Source organism: Propithecus coquereli, unplaced genomic scaffold (assembly GCF_000956105.1).
Source record: "Propithecus coquereli isolate 6110/MARCELLA unplaced genomic scaffold, Pcoq_1.0 Scaffold363, whole genome shotgun sequence".
Lineage (NCBI taxonomy): Eukaryota > Metazoa > Chordata > Mammalia > Primates > Indriidae > Propithecus > Propithecus coquereli.
The window spans coordinates 933,271-950,409 of NW_012149319.1; the positions used below are offsets into that span (position 1 = coordinate 933,271).

A 17,139-nucleotide genomic window follows, 5' to 3' on the forward strand; every position below is an offset into this window, starting at 1 on the left:
TTTCTCTCTTCAACATTTTGATTCTAATGCATCAGTTTAACTATGTTTTTCTCTCTATTCAGGCTTAAGTGCGTTACACATCTTAAATATATAGACTTTTGATCTCGTAGTCCTTCTTATTACAAGGACTATGTGAAAATTAAATAGATTCTGCATACATTGAATTGTTTTAACTGGGTAGACAATTAGAAAGTACAGCTGGAATAATCAGGGAGAAAGTGAGGTTGTATACCCTTGAGGGGAGTTGAAGCCAGTTGTCTGGGAAGGAGAACATTTCCCACTTTGTACTCTAGGTGGAGACACGAGTATGCATAGAATGGAAACACCAGCCATGAATTTTCACAGTGCTAGGCCACATTTTAATGCCATCAGAATTCACTGACCCCAAAAATGTTAGAACTAAAAAGAGCTGTATAAAAATAGTCTTATATTTTCATTTCAAAAAGAAAGAAACACCATCTCAGATACTATAAGTGGATTACAAATTTTCTTCACCTTTCCACTATTAATTACATATGTCCTAACTGCTCAGAGTCTGGCCTCACTTCTTTTCCCAGGGGAAGGTTATTCTCCAACACCAGATAAGCTATTTTGAGAAATTCATTTATTCTCTATGAGTTTCTCTATAATTGATACAGCATCCACACAAGTTGGAACCACATCCAAAAGGTCACTATAAAACAGGCTTTCTTTTTGGACAAGTTTCTCTTTTTTTGCCTTTATTCTGTGCAATGTCTTGATTTTGGCATGATCATTTCTGTTGCTACCTTCCAGTAAACACAAATCTGTTAGCTCCTAGATCATGAAATCTGTACTCATATAATCTTTTGTTTTACTATGTAATATCATCATCTTTTTTCTATGTCCTCACTGGCCCTGAAGTTGGATGAACATGGTCATAAGTCAGGGGACCATACTCAAATGCCTACGAGGACCAGGCAGGTAACATGTCCCATTGAAGTCCTATTTAAGGGGGTCATCTGTTTTCTACTGAGCTTCAGATGATTTTTTTGTACCTAAAAACATAAACCCTGGATGTCAAAACTTCTGGGTTCTTTTAGGATTTTTCAGAAATTAATATTTGTATGGAAATCTTATAATCTTTAAAGGCAAATATTTAGTTCAAAAATGTTTTTCACAATGCAGACAAATTGAAATGTATATATAATGAGTTCATTCAGCTTCAAGATCCACCATTTTACTAGAGTCTGGTTTGAATCCTATTTCTGTAACTGTCTACTTTTGTGGCTTTAGATTTTAATTCTCTGGGCCTCACATCAGGGTGATTGGAATATCCATCACTTCAAGCATTTATCATCTCTCTATGTTAGGAACATTCCAATTCCACTCTTTTAGTTATTGTAAAGTATACCCTAATTTATTATTGATTATAGTTACTTTGTTGTAATCTCAAATGTCATTCTTTCTATGTAACTATCTAGTTATTAACATAGTTTTGCATACATTAACCATTCCCACTTTATCCCCAGCTTCTGGTAACCACCATTCTACTCTCTGTCTCTATGAGATCAATTGTTTTAATATTTAGCTCCCATATCTGAGTGAGAACCTGAAAGATTTGTTTTTCAAACCTTTTCCCTTTTTAATACAAACATTTAAATCCATAAATTTCCATTAGATTCTGTTTTTAGCTGTTTTCCACTAATTTTGCTAAGTTGTACTTTAGGTGCTATTCATTTAAAATATCTTCTATGTTAAACTCATATCAAGGATATTCTCTGACCACCATGGTATAAAACTAGAAATAAATAATAGGAGGAATTCTGAAAAATTCACAAATATGTGAAAATTAAACATGTTCCTATACAACCAATGGATCAAAGAAGAAATTAAAAGGGAATTTAAAAAATATCTTGAGGCAAACCAAAATGGAAGCACAACATACCAAAACTTATGGGATACAGCAAAAGCAGTTCTAAGAGGGAAACTTACAACAATGCACAACTACATCCAAAAGGAAGAAAAATACCAAATAAACAACCTAAGGTTATACCTCAGGAGCTAGCAACAAAAGAACAAACTAAGCCCAAAATTAGTAAAAGGAAGAAAAAAAAATAAAGATCACAGGAATAAGTGAGATAGAAACTAGAAAACAACAGAAAAGTTCAATAAAATGGAGAGTTGTTTTCTTGTAAAGATAAACAAAATCAACAAACCTTTAGTTGACTGAAAAAAAAGAGGACAAACAAATAAAATCAGAAATGAAGAAGACATTACAAATGATAGTATAGAAATGCAAAACATCTTAAGAGACTATTATGAGTAATTACATGCCAACAAATTGGATAACCGAGAAGCAGTGGGAAAATTTCTAGACATATCCAACCTATCAGGACTAAATCATGGAGAAATAGAAAGTCTGAAAAGACCAACAATGAGATTGAATTAGTAATAAAGTCTCCTATCAAAGGAAAACCCAGGACATCATGGTTTCACTGTTAAATTGTAAAATTCTACCATACACTTAGAGAAATAATACCAACCCTTCCCAAACTATTGTAAAAATTCGAAGAGGAGGAAATACTTCCAAATTCAATTTATGAGCCCTGCACTACCCTGATACCAAAGCCAGATAATGACACTACAAGAAAAGAAAATTACAGAGTATTATCCCTCATGAACATAAATGCAAAAATTCTCAACCAAATACTAGCAAACCAAATTCAACAGCACATTGAAAGAACCACTCGCCATTATAAGTGGGATTTATCCCTGAGATGCAAAGATGGTTCCACATATGCAAATCAATAAACACAATACACCACATTAACAGAATGAAGGACAAAAACCATATAGTCATCTCAACAGAAGCAGAAAAGGCATTCTACAAAATTCAACATCTTTCATAGTAAAAACTATCAACACATTAGGTATAGAAAAAATGTACCTCAACATAATAAAGACCGTATATAACAAGCCCACAGCTAACGTTATACTCAATGATGAAAAGTTGTAAGCTTTTCCTCTAAGATCAGAAACAAAACAAGCATGCCCACACTTGCCACTTCTATTCAGCATAGTACTGGAAGTCCTAGCCAGAGCAATTAGGCAAGAGAAAGAACTAAAAGACATCCCAGTTAGAAAGCAAGCATCAGATTTTAGACTGAAAATGTCAGTTCTTAGCGCGCTCTTGGCCAAAGAATGACCAGACACACCAAAGTTAGGCAAGCACAAAAATGACGTTTACTGAAGAGAGAAAGATAAAATTATAGGGCAAGAGCAAGATCTAGGTTTACAGAGGATGGTACATATGCCACAGATGACAACCGGACCCATTGTCACAGCAAAGGGAGAGCCAAAGGAAGGGCACAAAAGAGGGGCTGGTTATGCTCTTGTTTTATACTGTCTGGATTGGGACCTCCCTCGTGTTCCAGAGGTCACCATGGAACCACTTTGATTGGACAATTGGGAGTCACATGACCCGAGTCTTAACTATGCATGTAGGTTGTTCTAAGTCAATTTCTGGACTCTATGGTACCTACGCTGCTTGGCCCATGGGCTAGAGAGTCCGCTGGCACACTAAGTTATGATTTACGGACTCATAGGGTATTCCTTTCTCCTCCAGGTATGGAAAATTAGGGTTGGGCTGCACCATGATAGGGGCAACAGCAGCCACTTTCATCCCTAAGAGACCTGGAATCCCTCGCTGTCCATTACTGGGTATGTATAAAAAGGAAATTAAATCACTATGCTAAAGAGATATCTGCACTCCTGTGTTTATTCACAACATTCCAGATATGGAATCAACCTAAGGGTCTATCAGTGGATGAGTATTCAGCCATGAAAAGAAGAAAATTTTGTTATTTGAAACAACATGACTAAACTTCAAGGACATTATGTTAAGTGAAATAAATCAAGCACAGAAAAAAAATGCTATATGATCTCACTCATATGTGGAATGTGAACTTGGAGAAGTAAAGAGTAGAATGGTGGTTACTAGGGCCTGGGGTGATTCAGTGGGGAGGGGTTGGGAGTGGGAAGATGTTGGTCAAAAGATACAAAATTTCAGTTAGGTAGGAGAAATAAAGTCAAGAGATCTATTGTATGACATGGTGACTATGATTAACAAATTATTATATTCTTGAAAAATGCTTAGAGAGTGGATGCAAAGTTTTCTCATCACTAAAATAACTATTTGAGGTAATGCATGTGTTAATTGGCTAGATTTAGTCATACCACAATGTATATATACTCCAAACAATGTGTTGTACATAGTGTACACATATAGTTTTATCTGTCAATTAAAAAAATAAAAAAGAATAGCAATTTATTTATTTATACCAAAATCTTTAACTACTACAGTGTCTGCTCTCACACCCTTCGACCAAGACATTCTTTCATTTTACGGAAGTCTATTATAATCAGGAATGGTTTTGTGAAAGTTACGTCAGCACAAAGACTGTTAAATGATAAGATTGGCCATTATTTTCTCACAGCATCTCTATAAGGTACAATTACATCCCTGCTTTACAAATAGAGACACAGAGGCACAGAGATTTTGAGTAACTAGTAACTGGTAGAGTTGGCTTCAAACACGTGTTCAGGCTCAGGAGTCCAAGTTCTCAACCATTCTGCTATAAGCATATGCAGAGTCCACACTATATCAGTACCGGATACATTGTTTCTAAGGATGGGCAATACTAGCATTGAGATTGTTTGGACGCGTCACTGCCTTCTCTCCACTTTCCTATGCTTCAGTGGCTAGCCAAGGTCATTTTGACTGAGACATTATTTCTTTAGATACGATAATACAGTCAATCACTGATCAGTGAAGTTTGATCAGGTGGCTTTGAATAACTGTCCTCAATTTATTATTGTTAATTTATAGAGAGTTTTCAATCTAGAACACAGTGGGTGGTCTGCATTCAGAAATGTTATATTTGGTTTTAGCGTTTTTAAAAATGTAATTTGTTGCCATTCATTTAATATGGCAAATTTTCACTTCAAAAAAATCAGATTTTCATGGTTTCTTTTGAAAAAATCAGAAACTCTAGAAATAATGGACCCATGTTTCACATGAGGCAATCTATTAGAGCTATCTAGGTCACTATATTTGTTAGTATAACCTGCTTAACACCCTCAGGTATTCTAGTTGGCAACCTTTGGTATGTAGTTTCACTTGAAAGAAAATGATTGCTGATGTCACTTTGTGAAAATATCTATGGATCTACCTTGTTCTTTTAAATATTCATATCAAGTAGTCTATAACGGGGTGCAATATTTATTTAAACATTCAATTAAAGCATATTCAATACATTTCTTTGTAAGAGGCAGCTTATTATAATTGCTAAAAGCATGGCTTTACATCACTGCTGTGCCACATAGTAATTTTGTGACTTTGAGCAAGTTATTTCACTACTCTGTTCCCAGTTTCTCTTATTCATAAAACGGATTTCAAAATAAGCCAATCTCATGGGCTCTTATAAGCATTAAGGAAAGTGCCTGACATATAATAAGTGGTTGTTAGGTAATTTATTTTTTACTATTGCACACAATGATGCAAAAGTACACCTTTTGGGGCATTTATAATACTGTACTCTTTTAGGTTCGATTTTTAGAAGTAGAACCATTAAGTTAAAGATATGTATGTGTTAAAGTTTTACAGATAGTATGTTGGCAAATTATTCTTTAAACGGGAAGTTTTAATTAAATATTCCTCAATAGAGTGCACTTGGTAGATTTGGGGGATTATTACTTTTTTAAAATTTGGCCAATGTAATGTTTAAGAAGTGACTGACCTTTGTTGTTTTATTTCGCCTTTCTCCGATACTTAGTGAGTCTAATTGTAATGGTTATTTAACTCTGTGTAACAATTCACTCCAAAACTTAGCATCTTAAAACATTTATTAACTAAGGCAGTTTGTAAGAGTTAGGAATCTGGGAGCAGCTTTGCCAGTGGTTCTGTCCCAAGGTCTCATAAGATTTCAGGTAAGCAGTAGGCAAGGGCTGCAATCTCTGAAGGGACTGGAGTACCTTCTACACTGACTCTTATGGCCATTGGCAAGAGGCTTCACTTCCTCACCATGTGTGCCTCTCCATAGGCTCACAGTATGACTTCCCACAGAGCAAGACAGAAACCATCATCTTTTTAAACCTAATATTGAAAATGATACACTATCACTTCTACCATTATTTGTTAAAAGCAAGTCACTAAGTCTAACCCACTTCTCCTCATCAGAAGTGTGTTACTGAGATGTGTCTACACTCAAGAAAAAGGGAATCAAGCTTTATCTATTGAAAGGAGGAGGATAAAAGAATCTATGGACATATTTTTTAACATTTTAACACTGAACTTCTTTAATACCCCTGTGAATTTTGTACTCACATCGGTGACCATTTTCTAAATTGTAGTTTTTAGGGTTCTGCTACACATTAAAATCAACCTTGTTATACTACTAAAATCTAAACCACTGTATTGGGGTAGCAATATAGTCACTTTAAAACATTTCTCCTATCAATTATTTAAGTAAATGCTTATATTATCTAATATCAATTTTCCCTCTCTTCTTCACTTCCCTCCTCCTTATCTGCAAAGCAGCCCTGCTTACAGAAAGTACTAGGCAGGAAAAAGAAAAAATGTGAACAGTTTACTTGCAAGTAAGCATTTACTTAAATAATTCTTACTGCATGATCGAAATGCCTGAAAATAGTTTCTGGTAAGGGCTCTCTTCCTGGCTTATAGACAGCCACCTTCTGGCTGTGTCCTCACATGACCTTTTATCTGTTTTTGAGTGGTGAGAGAGAGAACTTGTCTCTTCCTCTTACAAGGACATGAGCTCTGTTGGATTAGCTCTTCACCCTTATGACCTCATTTAACCTAAAGGCCCTATCTCCAAATACAGTCACATTGAGGTTAGGGCTTCAACATGTGAATTTGGGGGGTAACAAAATCCAATCAACAACAATTGGTAGTAAATAGTGCTCTGATACATATGAGGCTAATATGTTCTCCCTATTACAGGCAAGAGAATTGGTACAGTGCTAAATGCAGATGACATAAACAAATCTTTAATAAGTTTAAAAAGGAAAACAGTCCCAAATTGATTCAATAAAAGTAAAATATCAAGTAAAGAAAAATTTCCAAAGGCAACTTAAGTGATTATAATTCTAAACCATTATTGTTAACACTTATAAAATAGCAATAATTCCTGCTTTTCAGAGTTATCGTGATTTTCCTTAACTGTCCTTAATAAATGTAATTGCTTCCACCTCTCCTCATATCACCACCGTACTCTATAAATAGTTCAATTCAAGGAATAATACTTTATATTATAATTGTTTTTCCCATTCAACTCAAGATTTTGAAAGCCAGACTGTGCTTCTCATCTTTGAATAGCAGGCTTTTAATTCAGTGCCTTGAATGCTCTAGGTGTCCATTAAACACTGATAGTATCAAAGAACAGATTAGCTTCAAGTCAATGTTTCTGTTAAACATGAACCAAACATAAATGGTAAGGAATAATGATTAGCAAATTCATTAATTAAAATTCTGTTTACAAGTTTTTAACACTAATATTTGAACTGTTTTTTAACCTTTGCTAAAAATTATCAGCATTTGTCATTACATAATATTTTCTTCAAATTCCCACAGATTCCCACTTCCAATTCCTACTCACACAATGCCTTACAAGGAAGAAAACCGGGTACACTATTTTTATTTTTGGTGTTAGTAATATTTGAAGCAAACCCCAGGGTTTTAAACTAACAAATGAATGTCCTTTGCAATATTTTTTAAATGCTCTGAATTGAAGAATATTCAAATTATTTCCCCCTGTACAGATAGTGGCTTCTGATGTTCTGCTTTTGTTTCTCTTTTCTTTTCAACACCTTTGTACCAATTCTCTGCAGCAAACCTCTGTCGTTTTGAACTACCTAAAGTAGTGCCTGATATCCTGACATGAAACACGTGGTGTTAGCTTTTCTTTCCATATCCATTGCCCATTTGTTAAATAATAGTTCTGAATTTTAAGATTATTAGTCTTTGAGACATTAAAATGTGAAGAGTGAATTTCTAGTAATAAGAACACCACACATCTCTATAAGACATGAGCTTTGTTGGATTAGCACTTCACCCTTATGACCTCATTTAACCTAAAGGCCCTATCTCCAAATATAGTCACATTGAGGTTAGGGCTTCAACATGTGAATTTTGGGGGTAACAAAATCCAATCAACAACAATTGGTAGTAAATAGTGCTCTGATACATATGAGGCTAATATGTTCTCCCTATTACAGGCAAGAGAACTGGTACAGTGCTAAATGCAGATTACATAAACAAATTTTTAATAAGTTTAAAAAGGAAAACAGTCCCAAATTTATTTAATAAAAGTAAAATATCAAGTAAAGAAAAATTTCCAAAGGCAATTTAAGTAATTATAATTCTAATTGTTTTTTTCAAAAAAATTCCACTAGTACCTCATGAGTTCATGAAATTTATTTTCTTTTTTTAAATTCATATTTTTATTTGACAAATCATAATTTCAAAATAACTAAGAGTAAATTTCAAATGTCTTACTATAGAAAATGATAGGTAAGTGAGGTGATGGGTATTTTAATTAATTCGATTCGATCATTCTACATTTTAAACATGTATAAAAACATCGCATTTTACCCCTATGAATCAAATTTCTTGACATTGGATTTAAACTATTTTGTTTCTTCATAAAATATGACATAGAGGTGAGATTTGAGCCCTAGGCATTTAAATGATTGCAAATAGGTCAAGCATAAAGAGTTATATAATTTTAAAAGAATACTGCATCAAGAGAGTTTTGCTCCAACCCTACCACTGTGTGAAGATTAGAAATTAATTTATTCCCTCTGGACACAGAATTCTTAGCAGTAAATTGAGGATTTTCATGAATAAATTCTAAAGTCTGCTTTAGTCCTAGATTTTTATCTTGTTCTATTTTATATGCCAATTGAAAAATAAGCTATAACTGAGTTATTACTATAATCAACAGGTCTAGTTTTGGTTCTACTCCATGTGAATAAATATCCTTGAGTAAGTGTATTTATCTCTAGGTGTCATGTCCCTCGTTTCTATAATGAGAGATTTGACATAGAGGGTATCTATGTTTCTTACTAACCATAAAATCATCTTCGATTCTAGTTTGGCCCTGATTTTGTTTTCAGTAATTATACAATCATCACAGGGCTCTCAGCCTCAGTTTCCTTATTGATAAGATTGAGAAAATGTTTTCTTTTCTGCTGACTATACTGGGATTGTCAGGGTGGCAGTTGGCCCTCGGCTCTTGATTCTTGGTGTGCTCTTGGCCAAAGAATGACCAGAGACACCAAAGTGTCAAGTCCAGGCTATTATCTTGGAAAAATCAACCAGCAGGGCAAATACCACTGGAAGTAACCCCGGGCAGGACAGTGGAGAGAGAAAGACCAAATCACTCTCTGGCTAACTGACTGACCCACTCTCTCAGAATTCTCAGATTGTTTCCTTCTATTAGTCCAGTCTGGGGGGCAGAGGGTTGGGGACGGGGCTCTCAGGAGATGTGGGATGTTATCAAATGAACAGGTGCTCTTAAAATTCCGTGTGCAGATATGAGCTCCTTCTCTGAAAGCCCAACTGGGGGGGTTGAACCACAATGCAGATTCAAGCTAATGACATAATAATTACCCTTAGATTACACTAAATCACTTTCTAAATCCCAGATTGATAAAGCATCCTCTCCTCTCCCAGGTATAGCAGTTGCTTGGGATAGGATTAAGGGTGGGACATCACCAAACGGAGTGCCCACCCATATCCTTCTTCCCAAGTGGAGCTATTGTTCGAGACAGCTTCAAAGCAGCCCATGCTTGTCCCTAGAAGAGCCAGAGATCCTAACTATCTAACAGGATCAAATAAGATACCAAATATAGAAATGCCTTGTGTAAAGCACTACAACATAATATTACAATACTATTTACTATAGCAGGTGAATGTATATTTGGTGTGTTTATATATTTATATATATATATATATTTATATGCACATATTTTATTTCCTAAAGCGTTTGTGTTTAACAGCTTTCAAATGTTTCTTTGAAGTTAAACGATTTCTGGTAGCAGCCAGCCTGGTATGGATTTGTCAATTTATCTTGTTAGAGTTAATAACAGCCATAGCTACTAACTAAAGAAATTTGGCCTTTTATTTAGGACATAGGTATCTGGCCAACACCCAATCAGTCAGCTATGCAGACTTTGAGTTTAAATTGTTAAAAGCTATTTTTATTAGAAACGCCTATAGAATCTTGATGACTAATTAGACACCTGACTATATAACTCCTACAAAGCTTAGGAGTGTCATTCTAAACTTTTATGAAGAATCAAAAGAACATTGTCACCATAGAATCCTAGAGCTGAAATGGAATCTGTTTCTGACATTTACCTAAACCATTCAAGGTAGTTATTTCTTCCATGTTTAAAACCTCTTAGGTTATTTTACAATCCATTACACCTACATCCATTATTTAAAAGTCTTTGTGAAAAAAGCCACAAAGCCACATCCATTCCAATTTTTAGACATGGTTTCTATTACCATGAGCAAATTTAAGACAGGAAAGGACTGAAGAAGATAGATATTCATTGCAGATAATAGTAATAATAATAATTATAAAAGTAATAGTAGTAGTAGCATCTCTGGAATTCAGTTTAACCATTTATTCTCCACTAATTTTGGGGGAGTTCTTCTACCTTCTGCTACAAATAGCTTTGTTTTACACGATGTCCTTTTGCCACATCCTGATTCTCCGAAGATTCTCACCCAAATTCTGGTCCCACCGTTCTAGCCAGCTCTAATTATTTCTTAGTTCTTCTCTCTTGTTCCATACAAAAGAGATTCTGTATCTTATCATTTTTCCCTTAATTGAAAATGGGGTTTTGAGTAAATCAGATAAACTGATTGATTGTAACAACCTCTCTAGTATGCTATTTCCTCACAGATTACCATGTAAGTGGTGACAAATTGGCTCACAGTCAAGTACCTGTGTAATCCAAGACTCAGAATTTCAGCTCTGCTGTTCTTTTTACGCAAGCCCTGGGGAAAACTGGCTCTTACCAGAACAGACACCTATGATAATTATACCAGGAAGCCAATTTAATCATTAAAACGTGAAAAGAAAATTTCTAGCAATAAGAATACATCTTTATAAGATAGTTTTTTAAAAAGAAAAAATCCTCTTCAACTTACATTTAATAAGAAAATGAGGATGTATTATTATTATTTTCTTCATTTTTCAGATCAGAAAACAGGCTCAAACGGGTTAAGTAATTTACCCAAGGTCTCTACTAGGAAGTGGCAAGGCTGTGACGTGGATCTCTGTCTGTGAAGCTCCAAAACTCATACTCTTAACTCCAATGCCTTATCTGCCACCCTTTTAGTGGTGCTGTATATGCTAAAGCTAAAAATCAGAAAAGCTTATCTACTAAAGAACCTTGAATACCAGGCTACAGAGTTTGCACTTAATTCCGAAAAAGTATAAAAAGGATTTAATGGGAATGACAGTGGTATTTTTAAAAGATTAGATTTTATTATGTACTGGAAGGGGAAGATAGTTGAGACATTGATGTAAATGGTTAGGATGTAGTACCAAGCCTTAGCTTTCCATTCTGCTCATGCATAAGGTCAGCCCAAATAATTTTGAAATTTAGTTGTCAGAAAGCAAATCAAGACTTGTTATAATGCGAAGACAGGCTGGGTATATAAATGCCTTAAAAATGAACTAGACCAAAAATTGATACATTTATTTTCTTGATTATTCCTTCAAAAACAGGGTTTTCTATCAGAATACATGTTTTAACACTGTTTAGCTTTTGATATTAACTCAACCATAAATTAAATAATTCTCATTTAATTCATTTAATATTCATTCATTATCAAGCATAATGTACCATTTTCAATGTTGATTTTCCATATATTAACATAAATATGTAAGGGAACACATATTTTCTATCTATTTTGGCAGAGCTTCATATTCATAGATGAGTGAAAGAACATTCTATCTTGTACCATCAAAAACCCTTTTTACACATTTCATGTTTTAAGAAAAATAAAAATTATATAGATAAGTAACCATCTTTCTTCTATGAAGACTTCCTATTGGTTCAGAAAAGAATTGATATATTCTTATAGTTTTTCAAAGTATAATTTTCAGGAAGCTAAAATTATGCATTTCATAAAAATATATGGTGGGCCAGTGTCAATGATTGACAACTCATTAATGAAGGATCCAGCAGAATTATAAAGCTGGTCCAAAAGTGGATAGGAAAGACATATATGGATAGTGAATTGAAGACAGAATGCTGAGATAAAATTAAATCTTTTAAAATTAGTTCGTGCAGTAAAACCATAATCTTTGGGTTATCTTTTCTACTAGGCAAAAATCATTTGTATTGCTCCTGAACAAAAAATTTCACCCATTTTTTGAATAATTTAATATCTAATTTCAAAGTCTCAGCCTTTACTTACTACATAGTAAGTAAAAAAAGAATGCATTCTTTCAGAGAATTGGATAATCTTTGAGAGGGACTATTAGAGGATGCTCCATTATGTCTTTGTAAGAACATGCAGTCATTCTTTGCCTTATATTCAAGTCTGAAATAATTTTCCTTAACGCCCTCTATCCCATAGTAAAAATAGTTAGTACTTAGGCTAATACTATGTGTCAGCACTTTGTATGCATTATTTCACTTAGTTCTCAAAATGAATATCAATGAGCATAAAGCTTTTTATAAAACTTATTTCTTTGGGAAAAGTTCTTAGAAGAAAAAACTTGGATGAGAGTTTGAATATTTTGAAGGTTATTGCTATACATAGCCAAATTTATTTCTAAATATGACATGTGACTTCATACCACTCAGAGGAGTACATTCAACTATCATACTGACACAGTTGAGCATCATCATTTTAAAAATTAGCCAATTTGGTAGATGCAAAATAAAATCCTGTTTCAATTTAACTATACAACATCTGGTTATTAGTGAAGGTGACTTTTAAAACACGGTTTCAGTTGCATGAGGTGGCACATGTCTGTGATCTTAATTACTGGGAGGCTGAGGCAAAAGGATTGCTTGGGTTCCAGGAGTTCCAGGCTATAGTGCACAATGTTTGCACATTTAAATAGCCACTGCATTCCTACTGTTAGTCAAAAAAGTGCAATATTGAGTAAAATAAAATAAATAAATAAATAAATAAATAAATAGCCACTACATTCCAGCCTGGGCAACACAGCAAGACCCTGACTCTAAATAAATAAATAAAATTTAAAAAAATACGTGGTTTTGTTATTTTTTTTTTATTGTTTGCTTATTTTTCTATTTAGGAATCAGTGTCCATTTTTTTATTATTCCTTTCGGCTTTTAATATCTGAGAGACATTAACCCTTTGCTTTTTTCCCCCAGCTTTATTGAGGTATAATTGACAAAAATTGCATACATTTAATGTGTACAAACCCCTTTGTCTTCAATTCTTATACATCAAAGAGCTCGTCATGAAAAAGTATTAATAGGACATTTTATGTGAAGATTAACAACATCCTACATGAGATTCATTTATGATAACTTGAAACTCAACATAAAATTATGCTAGTAAAGACGTAATGTTGTTTCCTCTTTGTCCATTGAAACTCTTTCATTAAAAAGTGCAATACACATACATATATAAAGTGTTAATAAGGGTGGAGAACCGAAACTACAATAAACACAAGGATATTTGTAGATGAAAAATTCTTATAAACTTGACTACAATAAATACATTAATAAGCAAACAGTACAGCTTTGGAGGTTTATATTTTGAACAACTTAGAATAACTAGGTAAACTTCCATAATAGTTTAAATCACTTTTTAGAGGTGCTAGTAAAATAAAATCAAGAACTGAAACAGAAGTAAACCCAACATTGTGTAATTTATATTGCTTCTAAAGTGCATATGGAAAATGTATATATACATATACCTTTAAGTTTATATATATAAAGGTGCTTACCTATATATTTATATAACAAAATATGTTATTCCTACTTTTGGTATTTTAAAGGTTTTCTCTGGAACCATTGACTGTCAATCCATTTTAATAAGGTGGGTATGTATTTTAAAATTATCTTATCTGCCAGGAATATAAAAAGGTAATTCAATTATAACATTGGCTACCATAATGTTTTTTATTTCATAATGATTTGGGGGTACACATAGATATCACATAAAATTATATAACATTATAAAGTAAAACATTTTAAATAATAATATACAAAACATACATGTACCTAAATACATAGAAATAGACAAAAAATATAGAGAACTAGAGAAGAATTATGATAGTAATGAAAAAATGATTAATCTGAGTGCTGTAGAATGCTGCATAAATCGTTGTGAATAAGGATCATGGAAACCTTCGAGATCACTTTTAGTTAGTTGGCTGTTGTTGGGGGTGGGGGGTGAGCTCCCAAAGAAAGTATGAGCCATCCATCTTCTTTGCCAAGGCACAGAGCCTCGCCAGCCAGAAGTGTAACTCAGAATGAACCCACAGTCTGTTGGTTTTCTTTTCCCTGCTTCCCTCCCTCACCGTCCACCGCTGCGGAAGGCCCCGATTAGAAGCGTGGAGGGGTGGGGGCGGGGAGTGGTTAGGGGGCGAAATCCTAGAAATAAGGTCCTGGGAAAACTCTCCCGGCCCTCGGCCCCAGACAGCACTTTCCCAGGGCCCCGCGGGTCCCAGGCACAGGTCGATGCCGCCCGGGGCGCCAGCAGCCGCCTCCCTCGCCCGGCTCTGTCCCCGCCCGCTGCCCGGTCCTGGGTTCGAGCTCTCGCGGGATCAGGTGAAGGCAGCCCTCCATTGGACTTTCACTGCACACTTTGAGTTCCATGGAGTCCTCGAGGTGTGTCCTCTCTCACTTTACTACTTGAGGGCGGGAGCAAACAATCTGCTTTTCCTCTGAAACTCCCGTGGCCCTAAAGGCCCAGTAAATGCCAAAGATGAGGCAGGGGTCAGCACAAACGCCGCGGGAGTCTCAAAAACCCCAGCTGGTTCCAAGGCCAAGGTTGTGATCAGTCAGTCCTGGAGCCCTTTCGTCCTTCAGGTCCTTCAGCTTTTGAAAAGTGAACTTGGGAGTGGGGAGGAAGGGGCTGGAGGAAGCTCTTGTAACTATGAATTGAGGGATTTAAAATCCCGAGTGTTCTGTGAGTCCTCCTTGCTACAATCTCCAGCTTCTTCGCTCCCCCTTAACGTGTTTGAAAGCGCTGACACCCTGGGCAGGGGATTTTTGGGTCTAAACTGTAGGCAAAGATTTCTTGGCCCTCACTCACGCTTGCCTTGATCAGATTACTTTTCGCGGACTGGAGCTGGCCTGGAGGTGGTGGGTAGTTACTTTTAATCCTTTTATGTGTGTTCAGTACACCTTGTGTGGTTGGGTGTGGAAGACGCGTGAAGGGGGTTTCCAAACCTAGTGAAATTCCTATTCCATGGGTATTAACCATGCCTGTGGGGTTGGCAGTTCTTAAAGTTTAGCTAGTCTGTAAATAACTGCAGAACACAATAGAGTCCCCCTCCCTTCCTCTCTCTTCTCTCTCTCTCTTTTTTTCTTTTCCTGCTTCCAAACGCCTTCTTTGAGGCTGAAGCTGGGCAGGTCTCCAAAGGTGCAGCAGCCACAACAATCCCGCAGTTAAAAGTTAAGCAGCAGTTGCACAACTTCCAGCAACTCTCTCAGCGGCTACTAATGAGCTGAACGCCAGGAACATCCGAGGAGGTGAAGAGAAAGCTTCCAGCGCTCCTCCTGTCACCCTAGAAATCCAGATATCCCCACCCCCAGATCACTTTAAGATACGCTCCTAATTATTCACTTGCCCGACAGACCATGTCTCCTTTTGGAAGAAACTTGCTAAAGACTCGGCATAAAAACCGGTAAAGTCAAGCGTGCGTGTGTGTGTGTGTGTGTGTGTGTGTGTGTGTGTGTGTGTTCACTCGGGATCCTTCGTGTGAAAATATGTGTTTTGTTACAGTTAGATTCTGATGAAAACTGCGTTTGGGGGCCAAAGTTCTAGGGAGTTAGGCTAATATGAATACCCAGAGAATAAAAATAGTGTCCCAGTATTGATGATGGCAGTGGCCATCTCAAGGATCGCAGAAAATAGTGAATATTTTTGACTCCCCCCCGCCCCCCGCCTTGACCAGTCCTGATTCCACAACTAGCAACACCAACAATTTCTCTTTTTATTGCCCTGAACCTTTGAGGGTAGTAGGATGACAAGTGTAATTTTCTTCAGACAAAATGAATATTACAGAAAGGGTTAAAATTTTGATGACATGACGATATAACTAGACTTCATAGTCACTAATTAGAATGAGAAACAGGGCTGCTAATACAATCCAGAAACAATGCTTTGGCTCCCCTGAGAGTGGGACATTCCTGAAACTTGGAAAGTTCCCAAAGTGAAAATACTCTGTAGAGAAACTTTGTGTGAAGTGATTCTTTCGAAAATCTTTCAGAACTATAGGTGGTTTAGGCATTAAAAGAGAATTCAAGCAGCTGTCCTCCCTAATCCTTATTACTATTTTACTTTTCTTTGATTCAATATTTCAAGCCCGAAATGCCCAAAGTATAAATAAATGTACTTAAAACAGACATACAGATTTTTCTTGAGCCAGTATGTGTGTTTCAGTCCTTAAATATTTTATTTACACCTCAAATGTTACATTTTTTATGCCAAAAAATGTGGGGATAATTTTAGACATGGGCTTTTTAAAAAAATATATTTGTTTTGACATAGGGTCTTTTCCACTACTCTTCTCTCAATCATACCTGTTTGTACTTGTCATAATTTGCTTAGTGTAAGTTTAGAAGGATACAATTACATGGTAGAAAATGATATAATTATTTTAAAGTGTCTGCATGACAATATAGAGTGATACAACTTTAAAATAAATCTCCATATTTTATTTGGTGCATAAATGTCTACTTCAAAAATTCTGTTATTAACTCTATCCAAATGTATTCACGATTAAGTTGACTAAATTTCCTTAAGAAGCTAAAACAGCCATAATAAATACTGTGAAACTTTTGAAACCAGTTTTATTTTCTAATAACTTTATGATATATTGCAAATATGATATTTATGATAATTATAGGTAGTGAAACTAT

The 17,139-nt window shown here is 35.4% G+C and overlaps 1 protein-coding gene across 1 annotated transcript in view; it reads left to right on the plus strand.

The window, feature by feature from the left end:
* The first annotated feature begins 15,518 nt into the window (after window positions 1-15,518).
* RASSF9 (Ras association (RalGDS/AF-6) domain family (N-terminal) member 9) overlaps window positions 15,519-17,139 on the plus strand; it is a 48,132-nt gene continuing 46,511 nt past the window's right edge. The window contains exon 1 of the mRNA XM_012651711.1: window positions 15,519-15,902. Coding sequence (XP_012507165.1) covers window positions 15,856-15,902 — 47 coding nt within the window. The 5' untranslated portion in view covers window positions 15,519-15,855. The remainder of the gene's footprint in view (window positions 15,903-17,139) is intronic.